At 53.5% G+C, this 13,934-nt stretch overlaps 1 protein-coding gene across 1 annotated transcript in view; it reads left to right on the plus strand.

Moving 5' to 3' along the window:
- LOC130584847 (microtubule-actin cross-linking factor 1-like) overlaps positions 1–13,934 on the plus strand; it is a 161,953-nt gene that overhangs the window by 79,841 nt on the left and 68,178 nt on the right. Inside the window, exons 35-46 of the mRNA XM_057385079.1 lie at positions 7–3,657; positions 4,130–4,279; positions 4,899–5,114; positions 5,198–5,347; positions 6,336–6,569; positions 7,845–7,988; positions 8,093–8,326; positions 9,117–9,332; positions 9,846–10,367; positions 11,072–11,248; positions 11,665–11,788; positions 12,290–12,498. Of these exons, the coding sequence (XP_057241062.1) occupies positions 7–3,657; positions 4,130–4,279; positions 4,899–5,114; positions 5,198–5,347; positions 6,336–6,569; positions 7,845–7,988; positions 8,093–8,326; positions 9,117–9,332; positions 9,846–10,367; positions 11,072–11,248; positions 11,665–11,788; positions 12,290–12,498 (6,027 nt within the window). The remainder of the gene's footprint in view (positions 1–6; positions 3,658–4,129; positions 4,280–4,898; positions 5,115–5,197; positions 5,348–6,335; positions 6,570–7,844; positions 7,989–8,092; positions 8,327–9,116; positions 9,333–9,845; positions 10,368–11,071; positions 11,249–11,664; positions 11,789–12,289; positions 12,499–13,934) is intronic.

The raw sequence follows: 13,934 nt of genomic DNA on the forward strand, positions 1-13,934 counted from the left end.
GAGAAGATCCAACCACCCAGAGCTGCCTTGGAGAATGGAGAGGTGGTGATGGGACCTGAAAGTCTCCTCTTGGAGGATGCAGATGATTTCCTGCATGTGAAAGAACAGGAGCAGATTTCCCCTGAGCAGGAGCCCATCAGGAGTGAAACCAATGGTGAATTTGGCAGGGAACAGATCGTTTTTACAGCCAAGGACAAACATCAGGGAAAATCATTGATGCAAGAACCTCTTGGTGACCTTGGTGCTGGATTATTCAGAGAAACAGAGGAAATGATGGTCGAGGCAGAAGAGTCCAAGCCCGCTGCAGTAGATGGAATAAAAAGTCCTGAAGATCAGAAGAAAGTGTTGGAAAGTGAGGCAGTGGTTGTGAAAAGTGAGATCTGCATAAGGATGGGTGTTCCAGAGAGTAGAGACAGACTGGAAATGGTGGYAGAGAGGTCTCAGGGTGTGAAGGAGCCTGAGCTGGAGGCAGAAGTTGTTGGAGAGGTTTGTTTGCTGGCAGAGGGAAGCTTCGAGAATGGTGTGGTGGGAGGAGAAGAAGTTGTGCTCGCTGCAGCAAGAGAGGCAGAGAGGCGAAGCCAGGACATGGAAAATATGTTGGAAGTGGAGGAAAGAGAACGGGGAGGAGCACTGGATGCTGAAGGCGTCATTGAAACATCCCTGCAGGAAGCAGAGGACGCTTTGGAGACACTCCTAACGCAGCTCCGAAGCGGGGGCATCATCCATGAGCAGACGGGCCGGACGCTGCTGCTGGACGAGGCGGTGGCCTCCGGAGCSGTGTCCGGCCACACGGCCGTGAAGCTCATGGAGAGGATGAGGATGTTCAGCGGCTTCTTTRACTCCCAGGTGGGCGAGCCCTTGAGCACCGAGGACGTCATCGAGGAAGGTCTGATGGATGAGGAGCTGCTCCAGAAGGTCCTGGCATCTGACAAAGCCATCAGCGGGGTCCTTGACCCGGGCAATAACTTTGTCTACTCMATCAAGGACGCTGCTGCCGTTGGGCTCCTGGACAAGGAGACGGCCATGAGGATCTTGGAAGGGCAGGTGGTCACCGGGGGGATTGTTGACCTGAAACGGGGMAAAAAGGTGTCGGTCACTCTGGCTTCCAACCTGGGCCTGATCGAGCCGGCGAGCCGGACAGAGCTGGTCAAGCTGGAGAAGGCTTCCAAGGGGAAAGGTGCTGATGAGGTGACCAGGCAAAAACTCGTTAATTTACAGGCTGAGACCGGTGGGATTGTGGATCCCGAGACCAAACGGCCTCTGACTGTGGTGGAGGCTGTCGAGAAAGGGCTCCTGGAGGAGGAAAAAGCTTTCCAGCTCCTGGCCAAGCAGGTGGCTGGTGGAGGAATCATCCACCACATGTCCGGGATGAGGCTTTCGGTGGAGGATGCGATGAAGCACGGTTTGATCGATGGAGATCTGTGCCAGGAGCTCAGGAAAGCCCAAGGCGTGGTCCTGCAGGAGTTTGTCCATCCGGCCACACAGGAGAAGCTGCCCTTGGCCCAGGCAGTGTCACTGGGGCTCGTTAGCCCCGAATTCCAGAGGAAAGTGCAGGAAATCCAGGCCGAGAGCGGAAGCATTCTGGATCCGGGTTCTGGCCGGAGGTTGGCTCTTTGCCAGGCAGCACAGGAGGGCTTGGTGCCCCAGAAGGTGGTGGAGAAGGTCCTGTCCTCTCCAGAAATGAGAGAAGGAATCGTGGACCCCGAGACCTGCATGGTCATTCCTTACTCGGAGTTCCTGAAGAAGTGCAGGATCGACATCGAGTCCGGCCAGAGGTACCTGGAGGTCCATCCCTTCCRGGCCATCCGGGATGAGGTGACAGGGACCAAGCTGACCTGTGCTGAGGCGCTGAGGATGGGCAAAGTGGACCCCCTGCCCACTCTGAGGCTGCTGCAGGCTCAAGCAGACAGTGGTGGTGTGGTGGAGGGCACGGTCACCCAGAGGCTGTCCCTGAGAGCGGCCGTGGAGCGAGGGCTGCTGGACGAGCCCGTGGCCAAAATCATCGCTGCCAACCAGCTCAGGGCGGGGGGAATCGTGGATGCTCCTGGTGGGAAGAGGTTGAGCGTGGAGGAAGCTGTTGAGAGGGGACTGATCAGCCAAAAATTAGCTGCCGGCCTTCGGGATGTGCAAAAATCCAAGGAGAAAGTTGGTTCTGAGGTCGGTGAAGCAGAAAAACCCCGACTTTTCCAGGAAAAAACAGAAAAAATGGCTCCAAAAGAGGAAAGTGTCRTCCTCCCTACCAGATCTGATGGTGCTGAACCCAAAGCTCGACCTCAAGCCGTGAGCCGTGACACAGCTCAGGGTGCAGCTGCTGCTGCTGAGAAATCCCCCAAAGCACGGGCAGAAGGGAAATTAAAACCTCAGGAAGCTTCAGAAGGTGGTGTCCATCCCCAGGATGAACATCATCATCTTCATCATCATCATCCCCAGGGAAAAACTGAGATGACTCCTGAACAACCCTCGGTKTTGGGAATGGTGTCTGTCCCTGATGGGATGGTGGTGGCAGGGGCTGGGGAAAAAGGGACCCCAAAAGGCCAGGGGAAGGAATTGAGGAGAGAAGAGGATGGAAGGACAGAGGCAATTGAGAGATTGGGCTTGGAGAAAGAGCCCAAATTGTTCTTGGATGTGGAAGTGCTTCAGAGTGAGGAGGATGATGAGRGGAGGAGGAAGAGGAGGGAGTTTGTAGGTGCAGAGGGAGTTGTGGCAGGTAGGGAAGGTGCAGCGGTGGCTGCTGGGCAAGGAGAGAGAGTGGCCAGAGTGGTGGAGGTGACAGCAGCAGCCCCGAGGGAATCTGTCAGTGTTGGCCCAGGGAAAGGAGGGACAGGTCCTGCAGAGTCTGGAGAACCCCCTGGTGTCCCTGTGGAACCTGTGGGTGATGAGCCTGCAGGGAGAAAATCCGTCAAACACGCAGAAAGAGAAACCTCTCGTACGGAAGGTGCCGCTGATGGGAAAAAAATGAGTGAAACCGAGCTAAAACCTGCCCAAAAACAGAAAAGCAAGAGAAAGAAAGCAAAGCAGGGCAGCGTTCCAGGAGACAGCGCTCAGCCAGAGAAATCTGCAGGAAAGCAGCCCCTTCCTTCCCTGATTTCCCATGAAATTCCAAGGAGGAAAGGCGAAGAGGAGCACTTTGTCTCCAGGGTGCCAGAGCCAGATGAATCCAGCACTGAGCCCGCTGCTGGCTTGGCACGAGACACAGCCAAGCACAGGGATGGGAGAGGAAAGAAAATTCCTGGGCAAGACACAGAAACCTCTGGAGGGGATGAGGTGTTCCCTGAACCCCCTGAAAAGGAGGTGGTGAAGGGTGGGATCAGGAATGGTCAGGATTTCTTGGTGGAGGAAAGGACAACTCGGGTGGAATTGGCCCAGGACGTGTCCGGCATGGCTGCTGTGGTGCAGGAACTGCCCCAGGACTTAATGATCAGAGAGGAACCCACGGAAATTCAGGAAACTTCAACAATCCTGCAACTGGGAGAGCAGAAACAGCAAGAGAAAACAGCTGAGCTCGGAGCAGACCAAGGAAAAACCCCAAAACCCCYGGGAGAAACCCCCCAGGACAGGACCAAGCCGCCGGCTCCGGGCGATCGCAGTTTGCTGTTACCCGTGATTGTGGAGGGGGAGCTGCTGGAAACCTCCCAGGAATCCTCCAGACCAGCCCAGGTGAGCGAATATTTTTGCTATTCTGGCATTTTTTAAGAGCTATTCGTGGATTTTGGATGCTAAATCCATCCGAGCTCCTCGGTACAGCGGGAGCTGGAGCAGGTTTTGCAGCATCAGCTGGATTTGGCAGAGGAGCCGATGATGCACAACTGGAATCACTCCGGGCTCAGGGCTGGCTCCTTTTGCTGGAGCATTGCTGCTCTTTTTGGCACTTGCAGAGCTCTTTTTTTGGCACTTTTGCTGCGACATCAAGAGATCTCTTGCCATTTATAAGCTCGTGTTGGAGAAAGTTGGAGAAAGAACCGCGTGTTTTGTTTTCCCTGTAGTAAATCTCATAGATAAGGCCGGCGAGYGGCAAGTCCAGGAATGTTATTAATAAATTTCTCCTTGGGGGAAGGGAAAAAAAATTTATGCAATATTTTATCTCCTTTTCTGCCTGAGTTTGAGGTTTTGTTCTCCTGCCTGATTCTAGATCAAGTTCAGCAAGAAGATGTGCCTGGAGCATGACGAAAGGCTGGTCTCTTATCTCTCCATGCTCCGAGATATCGAGATGAGAATCAAGCGGGTGCAGCCGGCTGAGCAGAATTTGGCAGCGTTGCACGAGCTGCAGCAGCAGGCGGAGGTGAGAGAGGCTGAGCTGGTGGCAGACAGAGCTTTTCCTGCTCTCTCCAGCTTCCTGTGCAGCTTTTTCATCCTTCCCTGCTGCTGGGAGATTCAAAGTTTTTTATCAAACCTTATTTTCCTGCACAGCCTTTTCACCCCTCCCTCCTTCGGGGAGATTTGAAGTTTTTATATCAAACCTCATCTTCCTGCACAACCGTGAAATGTCCCTGAAATGTCCCTGAAATTTCCTTGAAATCTCCCTGGAATCTTCCTGGAATCTCCCAGAAATCTCCCTAAAATCTCTCTGAAATCTTTCTGGAATCTCCCTGAAATGTCTCTGAAATCTCTCTGAAATCTCCCTAAAATCTCCCAGAAATCTCCCTGAAATCTCTCTGAAATCTCCCTAAAATCTCTGAAATCTTTCTGAAACTCCCTGAAATCTCTGAAATCTCCCTGGAATCTCCCTGAAATCTCTCTGAAATCTCTCCGAAATCTCTGAAATCTCCCTGAAATCTTTCTGAAATCTCCCTGAAATATCTCTGAAATCTCTGAAATCTCTCTGAAATCTCTGAATTCTCCCTGAAATCTCCCTGAAATCTCTCTGGAATCTCCGAGATAACGCTGCTGTCTGTCCTCAGGCCCTGGGCTCCGAGCTGCGGGAGCTGAGCTTCCCGGTGAAGCAGGAGCTGGAAGCTGTGCACAGAGTGGTGGCCAACCCCCCTGAAGAAGTCCCCGAGCAGCTGCTGAAAGCTCTGGAGAAGGACGCCAAGAACCTGCAGAAATCTCTGAGCTCTGCCAGCGAAGCTCTGCAGTCCCGGCTGCAAAACCTTCGTGGGGCGGCAGAAGCTGAGAAGGTACAGCCGGCAACCACCCTCTCCTTCCCCACTCTGAGCCTCCCAAAACCCCTCATTAAAATGCTGAAGTTCTGCTTTTTTAGGCTAAAATTCTGGCTCATCACGAGGCACTTCAGGGCAGGCTCCAGGAGCTGCTGAGCAGGGTGTGTAACACTGTGGCGTCTCTGGGTGACGGCGACGTCCAGCAGGACACCGACACCGACAGCTTGAGCCGCTGCCTGCAGCACTACCAGGTAACCATGGCAACGCCCCAAATCCTGCAGCCTGATGGACCTGCTGCCCTCTGAATGCACGAGAAGCTTTTAATCCTGCTGTTTCCCTTCTGGAGCCTCCCGGGGGTTTGTTCTTAGTCTGGGTGTGCTCTGAAGCAGCGCTGTGACCCCGCTGTGCTCCACAGCCCGGTTTGGGTGTTTGGGTCTGCCCCAGTGCAGGTTTGGGGTGGTGGGTGAGCTATCAGGGGGGTTCCTGTGGGGCTGTTGAGGAGAGAGCTGCATGCTCTGGGAAGCTGCTCCATCACCTACCCGAGAAGCCTGGTTTGCTCCCCACATTTATACATCTTCAAAGGTTATTTCCACGTTTGGTGGTGGCATCTTGGCATGGAAGTCAGGGGGGGAAGGCTTTGAGAGCTGCTGGTGGCACGTGGCATCACCATGGCCAGTCTGGGTCATTTTCAGCCCCAAGGGCCGCCCTACACCCAAAAAACCTCTTGGTGAGGTGCTGAGGGATGTTGGAAAATCACTGTGATGAGACGCTCTCACCTCCCTGCCGCGTGTTATTTCGAGGTGCAGAGGAATGTTGGAAAATCATTGCAGTGAGACGCTCTCACCTTTGTGCCAGGCATTATTTTGAGGTGCAGAGGAATGTTCCAAAATCGCTGTGTGAGACACTCTCACCTCAGTGCCAGGCATTATTTTGAGATGCAGAGGAATGGTGGAAAATCACCGTAGTGAGATGCTCTCACCTTCATGCTGGGCGTTATTTTGAGGTGCAGAGGAATGTTCCAAAATCATTGTGTGAGACGCTCTCACCTCTGAACTGGGCGTTATTTTGAGGTGCAGAGAAATTTTGGAAAATCGCTGCAGTGAGACGCTCTCACCTCTGTGCTGGGCATTATTTTGGGAGTTATTTTGGTGTTTCTGGCATGAATTTCCTGGCAGCAGCTCAGTACAGCCCCAGCTACAGGGTGGGTTTCACCTGTCTGACCTTTCCTGTCCCTTCCAGGAGCTGCAGGGACCCCTGGCCGCCACCAAGGCCGAGCTGGACGCCGCCGCCTTGGACGTGCAGGTGCTGATCTCGGAGCACGCTCAGGATCTGAGCCCACAGCAGAGCAGGCAGCTGCTGAGGCTGCTCAACGAGCTGCAGAAATCATTCCGGGAGCTCTCGGGGCTCGTGACGGCGCGGTTGGAAGTTCTGCAGGTCCGGCTCCGGTCAGAGCAGCGGCCGGAGCGGCTGAAGGTGCTGAGCCATCTCCTCCTGGCTGCTCTTTACTCCTGAGGCCACCAGAAAGGGGCTGAGGCACTGAAGGATTTGGAATTTGGGATTTCCTGTGCATGCCACTCGCAGTTTAGGAGATTTCATTGCACATCTGGAAGTTTTTCTTCTTCCTGCCAGGCAGAAGTGAGGTTTTGCTCCCAAAATGGGCAGCACAGCCAGGCTGTTCCCAGCTAGATAGGGAATTATTTGGGGCTGAATATTTATTTGGGTGGAATAAACCCCCAGAAATCCCCATGTAGAAGGGCCACCATGGTCACCCAGCAGTTTTAATGCCCTGTTGTCACTGCACATCTCCAGGAAAGCAGTTGGAGATGCAGCCAGGATAAAAAATGAACCCTCAGCTCACTGCTGCATTGCTGCAGCACCCACCAGTGCATGGATCCCCTCAGCCAGGACAGGATTTACGTGTTTTTTTATTAACAATTGCTCTCTGTAACTCTTGCCTGTCCTCTTTGGAGTGTGTGTGTGTATTAACCAGTTTGCTTTGCCTTTTCAGATTGCGTGTGCGCCCACCCTAACCCCGGAAGATCTCGCTTTGCAGCTGAAGAGCTCTTAGGAAGGCTCTTCCAATTTSCTTCTGTTGTTTTATCTTGTGACTGGGAGAAGCGGGCACAGTGTTTGGCACAAGTTTGTACATCACCTTGCTGAAATGCCCAGTGAAAAAGTTAAAAAAAGCCCTTTTGTCCCCCCGGCAAAGGGGAGCAGGGGGTGTTGCAGGGACTCTGAGGTCACATCATGCTCAATTGCTCAAACAGGCGCTTCTGTGTTGTGCTCTGGCAGCAAAAAGAGGAGCTGGATCAGCTACAGAAAYGCTTTCCCTCTCCAGGGCTGCCTTTCCAGCCCCAAAATCATTTTTTAAAAAACCCCTGTTTGGGTTTTTGGGGCTCCACGGTGGCGCTGCCTGCCTCAGGCCKTTGTTGCCTCCCGCTCGGCGAGTTTGTGCTGCCGTTTTCACCTTTCTCAGGTGGAATGGCAAAGGCACAGAAACTCCTGGCTGGGTTTTCCAGGGACAGCAGTGCAGCTCCACCTGGGAGTTCTTTAGCAGGAAACCCCAAATGGTGACAAAAGTGCCACCAGCTCAGCAGGGCGGGGAGCGCCTGGAGAGGCACAAAGCTTTCTGTGCTGCATCCTCCCCTCAGGATCTGCTCCAGCTGTAACCTCACCTTGCCTTGCAGCAGCCTGAGCCTTTCCACAGGGCTGGCACTGACTGTCCTTGTCCCCCTGTCCCTTTTTCAGACGCTGCAGGAGCAGCAGGCAGCGCGGGCACAGAGCCTGGCAGAGCTGAGCCGCTGGCTGGGCCAGGCCGAGGACGCGCTGGACGAGCAGCAGAGAGCTGAGGGCGATCTGACCTCCCTGCAGCAGAGGCAGAGCGATGTCAAGGTGGGTGACGGCTCAAAATGGTTTAAAATAGTTTAAAATGGTTTAAAATGGGGGGTCGATGGGGAGAGGGTCGCTGTTGGGGTGTCAYGGCCTTGTCCCCGCAGGAGCTGCAGAGGAGCATGCACAGCAGGGCCGCCTCCTTCGCCGGCGTCCTCAAGGGCACCGAGCAGTTCCTGGAGGAGAACAAGGCCAAGATGGAGCCCGAGGAGCTGGAGGCGCTGCAGCRGGACCTGCAGAGGGCCAAGGAGCGGTACCGATCCCTGCAGGACAGGACTGARGTGGCCCAGAAGGAGCTGGAGAGTGCCGTGAGTGCTGCAGTGCAGCAGGAGACCGAGAAGGTAACGGGCCCAGGGCTGCGGGGTCTGGTCGGGGTCATTCGGGGTCCTGGGTGTCCCCTGGAGCAGCTCAGGGCAGTTTGTGGTGTCCCCTGGGTGTGACACAGCTCAGGGCAGTTTGTAGTCCCTTCCTGGGTGTCCCCTGGGTGTGACACAGCTCTGGGCAGTTTGTGGTCCCTTCCTGGGTGTCCCCTGGGTGTGACACAGCTCAGGGCAGTTTGTGGTTCTTTCCTGAGTGTCCCCTGGGTGCGACACAGCTCAGGGAAGTTCATGATCCCCTCCTGGCTGTTCCCTGGTGAGGTTTTTCCCTCAGATATTTCTGTCAGGAATTGCTCTGGGAACTGTAGACGTGGGTGAGCTGGTTTGGAAGGGGATGGGGGAGGGAAAAGCCTCCTTAACTGACCAGGAGTGTCCGTCAGTCCCTGGCTGAAGGTGACCCTCACACCAAAGGTGACCCTTGCACCAAGGGTGACCCTCACACTGAGGGTGACCCTTGCACCAAGGGTGACCCTCACACTGAGGGTGACCCTCACACCTTTCAGGGTGGGGACCCTGGGCTGTATCAGGCCCAAAAATTCAATGTAGCAGAATTTCTCAGCTTTTTCAGTTTCTCTGCACCTTCCAGAGAGCCACAAAGGCTCTGGGAGTGTCTCAGGCATTTGCTGAGGCTGGGAAACTCCTCAGGATTTTTTTTTTTTCCTTCTCCTGCTGATTTTTGTCTCCTTCCCTGTGCGGGATTTTGCTGAACGTGCGAAAACCACGTTGTCCTTATCGGGAGCTTTTGTGCTTTCAGGTGAAAGCTGCCAAGGAGCTGGAGGAGAACAGCAGCAAGATCGATTCCCTTTTGAGCTGGGTGACATCTCTGGAGCATGAGGGAGAGCTCCCTGAGTACAGACCCCACCCTGCTGAGCCGGGGAAGGGGACAGGCGCTGGGGATGTCCCTGACAGCCACGCCGTGGGAGCAGCCAGCGCTGCTGAGAGCCTGGACCAGCAGCACGAGAGGCTGAAGGTCAGCACTGACACCTTCAGTGTCACCCAAAGCTGTCACCCACGTGTCAGATGGGTCTGGCTTCCAAAATGTGGGATTCTCCATATGGGTGTCCCTGCCTGGCTTCCTGAGGGAGATGCAGGATGTGGTGGAAGGGCCATGGAACACAGGGAAACACAAGGAAAGGCAGAGMTTATTGGGTGGGTCCGAAAGGAAGGGAAAACTGGGGTGTAAAACTCCTTTTTCCCARCTCTGGTTGTCTCAAYGCACCTCCTGCTYCTCCCAAGRGSARCCCAGTTTTGAGTTTTGCTCAAGAACCTRCTTCAAACACTCTGCCTGGGATATTCCCAGTTTTCCCCACCTTGCTGGTGCTTGGCCRTAGAATCACAAAATGCTTTGGGTTGCAAAGACCCTTAAAGATCCTCTCCTCCCACCCACACCTTCCACCATCCTGGAAGTGAACCCTCCCAGGGATGGAACATCCCATCTTTTGGTGGATTCAGAGATGCCAAACCTCCCTTTTCCCCCTTCCAGGCGCAGCACCAGGAGCTGCTGTCCCAGCAGCAGGACATCATTTTGGCCACTCAGTCCGCACAGGCGTTCCTGGAGCGCCACGGCCCCAGCCTGGCCGCGGATGAGCGGGAGCGGCTGCGCGTCCGGCTGGCCGAGCTGCGGGAGCGTTATCCAGCGGCGCTGACCAGGGCTGAGACGCGGCTGAAACGGGCGCAGCTCCTCCGGGACGAGCTGCACAAATTCCTGCGGGACCACGGCGAGTTCGAGGCGTGGCTGCAGCAGGCGGAGCGGGACCTGGAGGGGATGCGCAGAGGGGACGGTGACCCTGCCGCGCTCCGGCAGCTGCTGCAGCGCCAGGGAGGTTTTGCCGAGGATGTCATCTCCCACAAGGGTGACCTGCGTTTCGTCACCATGTCCGGCCAGAAGGTTCTGGATGTGGAAGGAGAGGCTGGGGACGCCGAATCGCAGCTGTTGATGTCCAGGGGAGTGGTCAAGAGCAAGCTGGAGGATGCCACGCAGAGATACACRGCGCTGCACTCTGAGGTATGGCAGGGCTGCCAGCTGCACCCCAGGGTGCTCTTTTCCTCCTCTGAGAGATTCTTCCTTCTGGGAGAAACTTTACAGAATCTTATAGAAATAGAATCTATAGAAACTTCATAGAGACGTATAGAAATTTATAGAAATGTATAGAAATTTGTATATAAATTTATAGAAATTTACAGAAATTCATAGGATTTATAGAAATGTTTATCAGAACTTATAGAAATGTTTAGAGATTTATAGAATCTGTAGAAACTTATGGAAATTTATATATAAATTTATAGAAACCTATAGAAATTCATAGGATTTGTAGAAGTGTTTATAGGAACTTACAGAAATTTAGAGAAATGTACAGAAATTTATATATAAATTTACAGAAACTTACAGAAACTTACAGAAACTTATACAAACTGATAGACACTTATAGAAATTCATAGGATTTATAGAAATGTTTATAGGAACTTATAGAAACTTACAGAAATTTATAGAATGTATAGAAATTTATAGAATTTAGGACCAGATTGCCTCCTTCAGGGCTTTTGGCAACACCCTTTGTCTTGCACTTGTTCTGCATGTTACCCCTGGCGATTCATTTAAGCTGTGACCAGRTGGATTTTTTAAATTGATTTTTTTCCTTCTTGCTTATTTCCATGCCCTTTTTCCTCGGCGTGCATCTTCCCGACACATCTCACTGCTTTTTTTCACAGTGCTCCAAGCTGGGCTCCCACCTGAGCACTTTGCTGGATCACTGCCAGCAGTTCCAGGAGGTGGCTGAGTCCCTGGGGACGTGGCTGCAGCAGAGTGAAGCTGCTCTGGGGAAGCTCCTCTCAGAGCCAGTGTCATCAGACCCCTCYGTGCTGCAGGAGCAGCTCGCCAGCACCAAGGTACTGGTGGGCATCTCCAGGAATTGGGCTGCTCTGGGTGGTCAGCAGCAGGGAAAGGAGTTGATTTGTTGGGGTTTTTTGGTGGGTGAGGGTGAGGGTGAAGCTGTAGGGGTAGCTGGTCAGAGGGGTTAAAATTTATGGGGGAGGTGGTTGGAGAAAGGAGCAGGGGCTGCATCACAGCCACCCCAAAGGGACATGGAGGGGGACATTCCTCCCCTGTGAGGGTGATGGGACAGCCCAAATCCTCTGATCCAGCTCTGCCTGCAGTGTGGAGCTGAACTTCTCCATCATTTTCTTAATGATTGCAAGTGCAGAGGATCCTTCAGAGGGTGTAAATTCAGCCCTGAGCTGTGTGACTGTGGGAATCCTGTCTGTGTGACCCCTCCCTGATTTTGGCTTTCCTTGTGTGAGAGCAGCAGCTGCAGGGAGACCTGGCCGAGCACCAGGTGCCCGTGGAGAAGCTCCAAAAAGCCGCTYGGTCCCTGCTGGACATCCAAGGGCAGCCGGCCCCAGACCACGGCCACATCAGGGAAACAACAGGTATGGAGCAGAGCAGCTGCCAGGGAGGGCTGGGGAGAGCAAGAACCAGCCACTTTTGGGGGAATTTTGGGGTGAAAACATGGCAGGATGTCCTACATGTGAGGAAGGTTGTGACGCCTTGTGCTGTGTCCCCTATCTCACTGCTGAGTTTGGGGACAGGGTTTTGTCACCACTGAGAGTTTTGGGGCAGCCAGAGGTGACCCAGATAAATCACTTTTGGGTGAATTTTGGGGTAAACATGCTGCTGAGTTTTGGGGCAACAGAGGTGACCCAGATGAATCACTTTTGGGGGAATTTTTGGGTAAACACACAGCAATGCAACCTCAGCGATTCACATAGGGTGGGCTGTGACCCCTTGTGCTGTGTCCCTGTCGCACTGCTGAGTTTGGGGACAGGGTTTTGTCACCACTGAGAGTTTTGGGGCAGCCAGAGGTGGCTCTCATTGCTCTCTGGGCACCTGRAGCTGTGTGGCACTGAGTCCCCTCCACTCTGACCCCGCAGATGCCATCGTGAGCCGCTTCCAGAGCCTCTCCCAGCAGATGTCCGAGCGCTCAGACCTGCTGCAGAAATCCATTGCCCAGTCCCAGAGCGTCCAGGAGAGCCTGGAGAGCCTCCTGAGCTCAGTGGCTGAGATTGAGAAGAACCTGGAGAGGGAYCAGCCRGCCGTGCTCTCCTCTGCRTCCATCCAGGACTCGCTGGCCACCAGCATGGTAAGGCCAGCCCAGCTGCCCCACCCCAAACACCCCCAAGCAGGGATTGTTGGGGTTGGGCCACTGAGCTCTGAAAGCATAAAAAAAACCCCTTAAAAAGTAATATGAGCAGAGCTTTTCATTTTCAAAATGGTTTGAGTGGGAAGGGATTTTAAAAGCCATCTAATTCCAATGTCCTGTCGTGGGAGGGACATGGGTCACTCAGGCCCTGTCCAGGCTGGCCTTGGCCACTTCCAGACATGGGGCAGGCCACAGATTTGTTGAAAATCTCCTTTTTTTCCCTTTGCTAACACGATTTCAGACACGGAGAAAGGCAGAGCACATTGGATAGGTGAAAAGGGAAAGGAAAACTGGGGTATAAAACTCTTTTTCCCAACTCTGGCCATCTCAACCCACCTGCTGCTGCTCCCAGGGGCAGCCCAGTTGCTTTTGCTCAAGAATCTTTGTGAAATACCCATCTTAAATATTGCTTCCCATGGCTGTGTGATCCTCCAGGTGGGTCAGAAGGGAAAGGAAAACTGGGGTATAAAACTCTTTTTTCCCAACTCTGGCCATCTCAACCCACCTGCTGCTGCTCCCAGGGTCAGCCCAGTTGTTTTTTCTCAAGAATCTTCGTGAAATGTCCATCCTAAATGTCCCTCCCCAAGGCTGTGTGGGTCAGAAAGGAAAGGAAAACGGGGGTATAAAACTTTTTCCCAATTCTGGTGTTGTGTGGCCATCTCAACCCACCTGCTGCTGCTCCCAGGGGCAGCCCAGTTGCTTTTGCTCAAGAATCTTTGTGAAATACCCATCTTAAATATTGCTTCCCATGGCTGTGTGATCCTCCAGGTGGGTCAGAAGGGAAAGGAAAACTGGGGTATAAAACTCTTTTTTCCCAACTCTGGCCATCTCAACCCACCTGCTACTGCTCTCAGGGGCAGCCCAGTTGTTTTTTCTCAAGAATCTTCGTGAAATGCCCATCCTAAATGTCCCTCCCCAAGGCTGTGTGGGTCAGAAAGGAAAGGAAAACGGGGTTATAAAACTTCTTCCCAACTGTGGCGTTGTGTGGCCATCTCAACCCACCTGCTGCTCCCAGGGGCAGCCCAGTTGCTTTTGCTCAAAAATCTTTGTGAAATGTCCATCTTAAATGTCCCTCCCCATGGCTGTGTCAGTCAGAAGGAAAGGAAAACTGGGGTATAAAACTCCTTTTTCCCAACTCTGGCCATCTCAACGCACCTACTGCTGCTCCCAGGCACAGCCCAATTTTTGCCCATCCTAAATGTCCCTCCCCGTGGCTGTGTGGGTCAGAAAGGAAAGGAAAACTGGGACATAAAACTCCTTTTTCCCAACTCTGGTGTTGTGTGGCCATCTCAACCCACCTGCTACTGCTCCCAAGGGCAGCCCAGTTGCTTTTGCTCAAAAATCTTTGTGAAATGTCCATCCTAAACATCCCTCCC

The sequence above is a fragment of the Malurus melanocephalus genome, unplaced genomic scaffold (genome assembly GCF_030028575.1).
Source record: "Malurus melanocephalus ecotype Western Australia unplaced genomic scaffold, MMel_1.1 scaffold_780, whole genome shotgun sequence".
Classification (NCBI taxonomy): Eukaryota; Metazoa; Chordata; class Aves; order Passeriformes; family Maluridae; genus Malurus; species Malurus melanocephalus.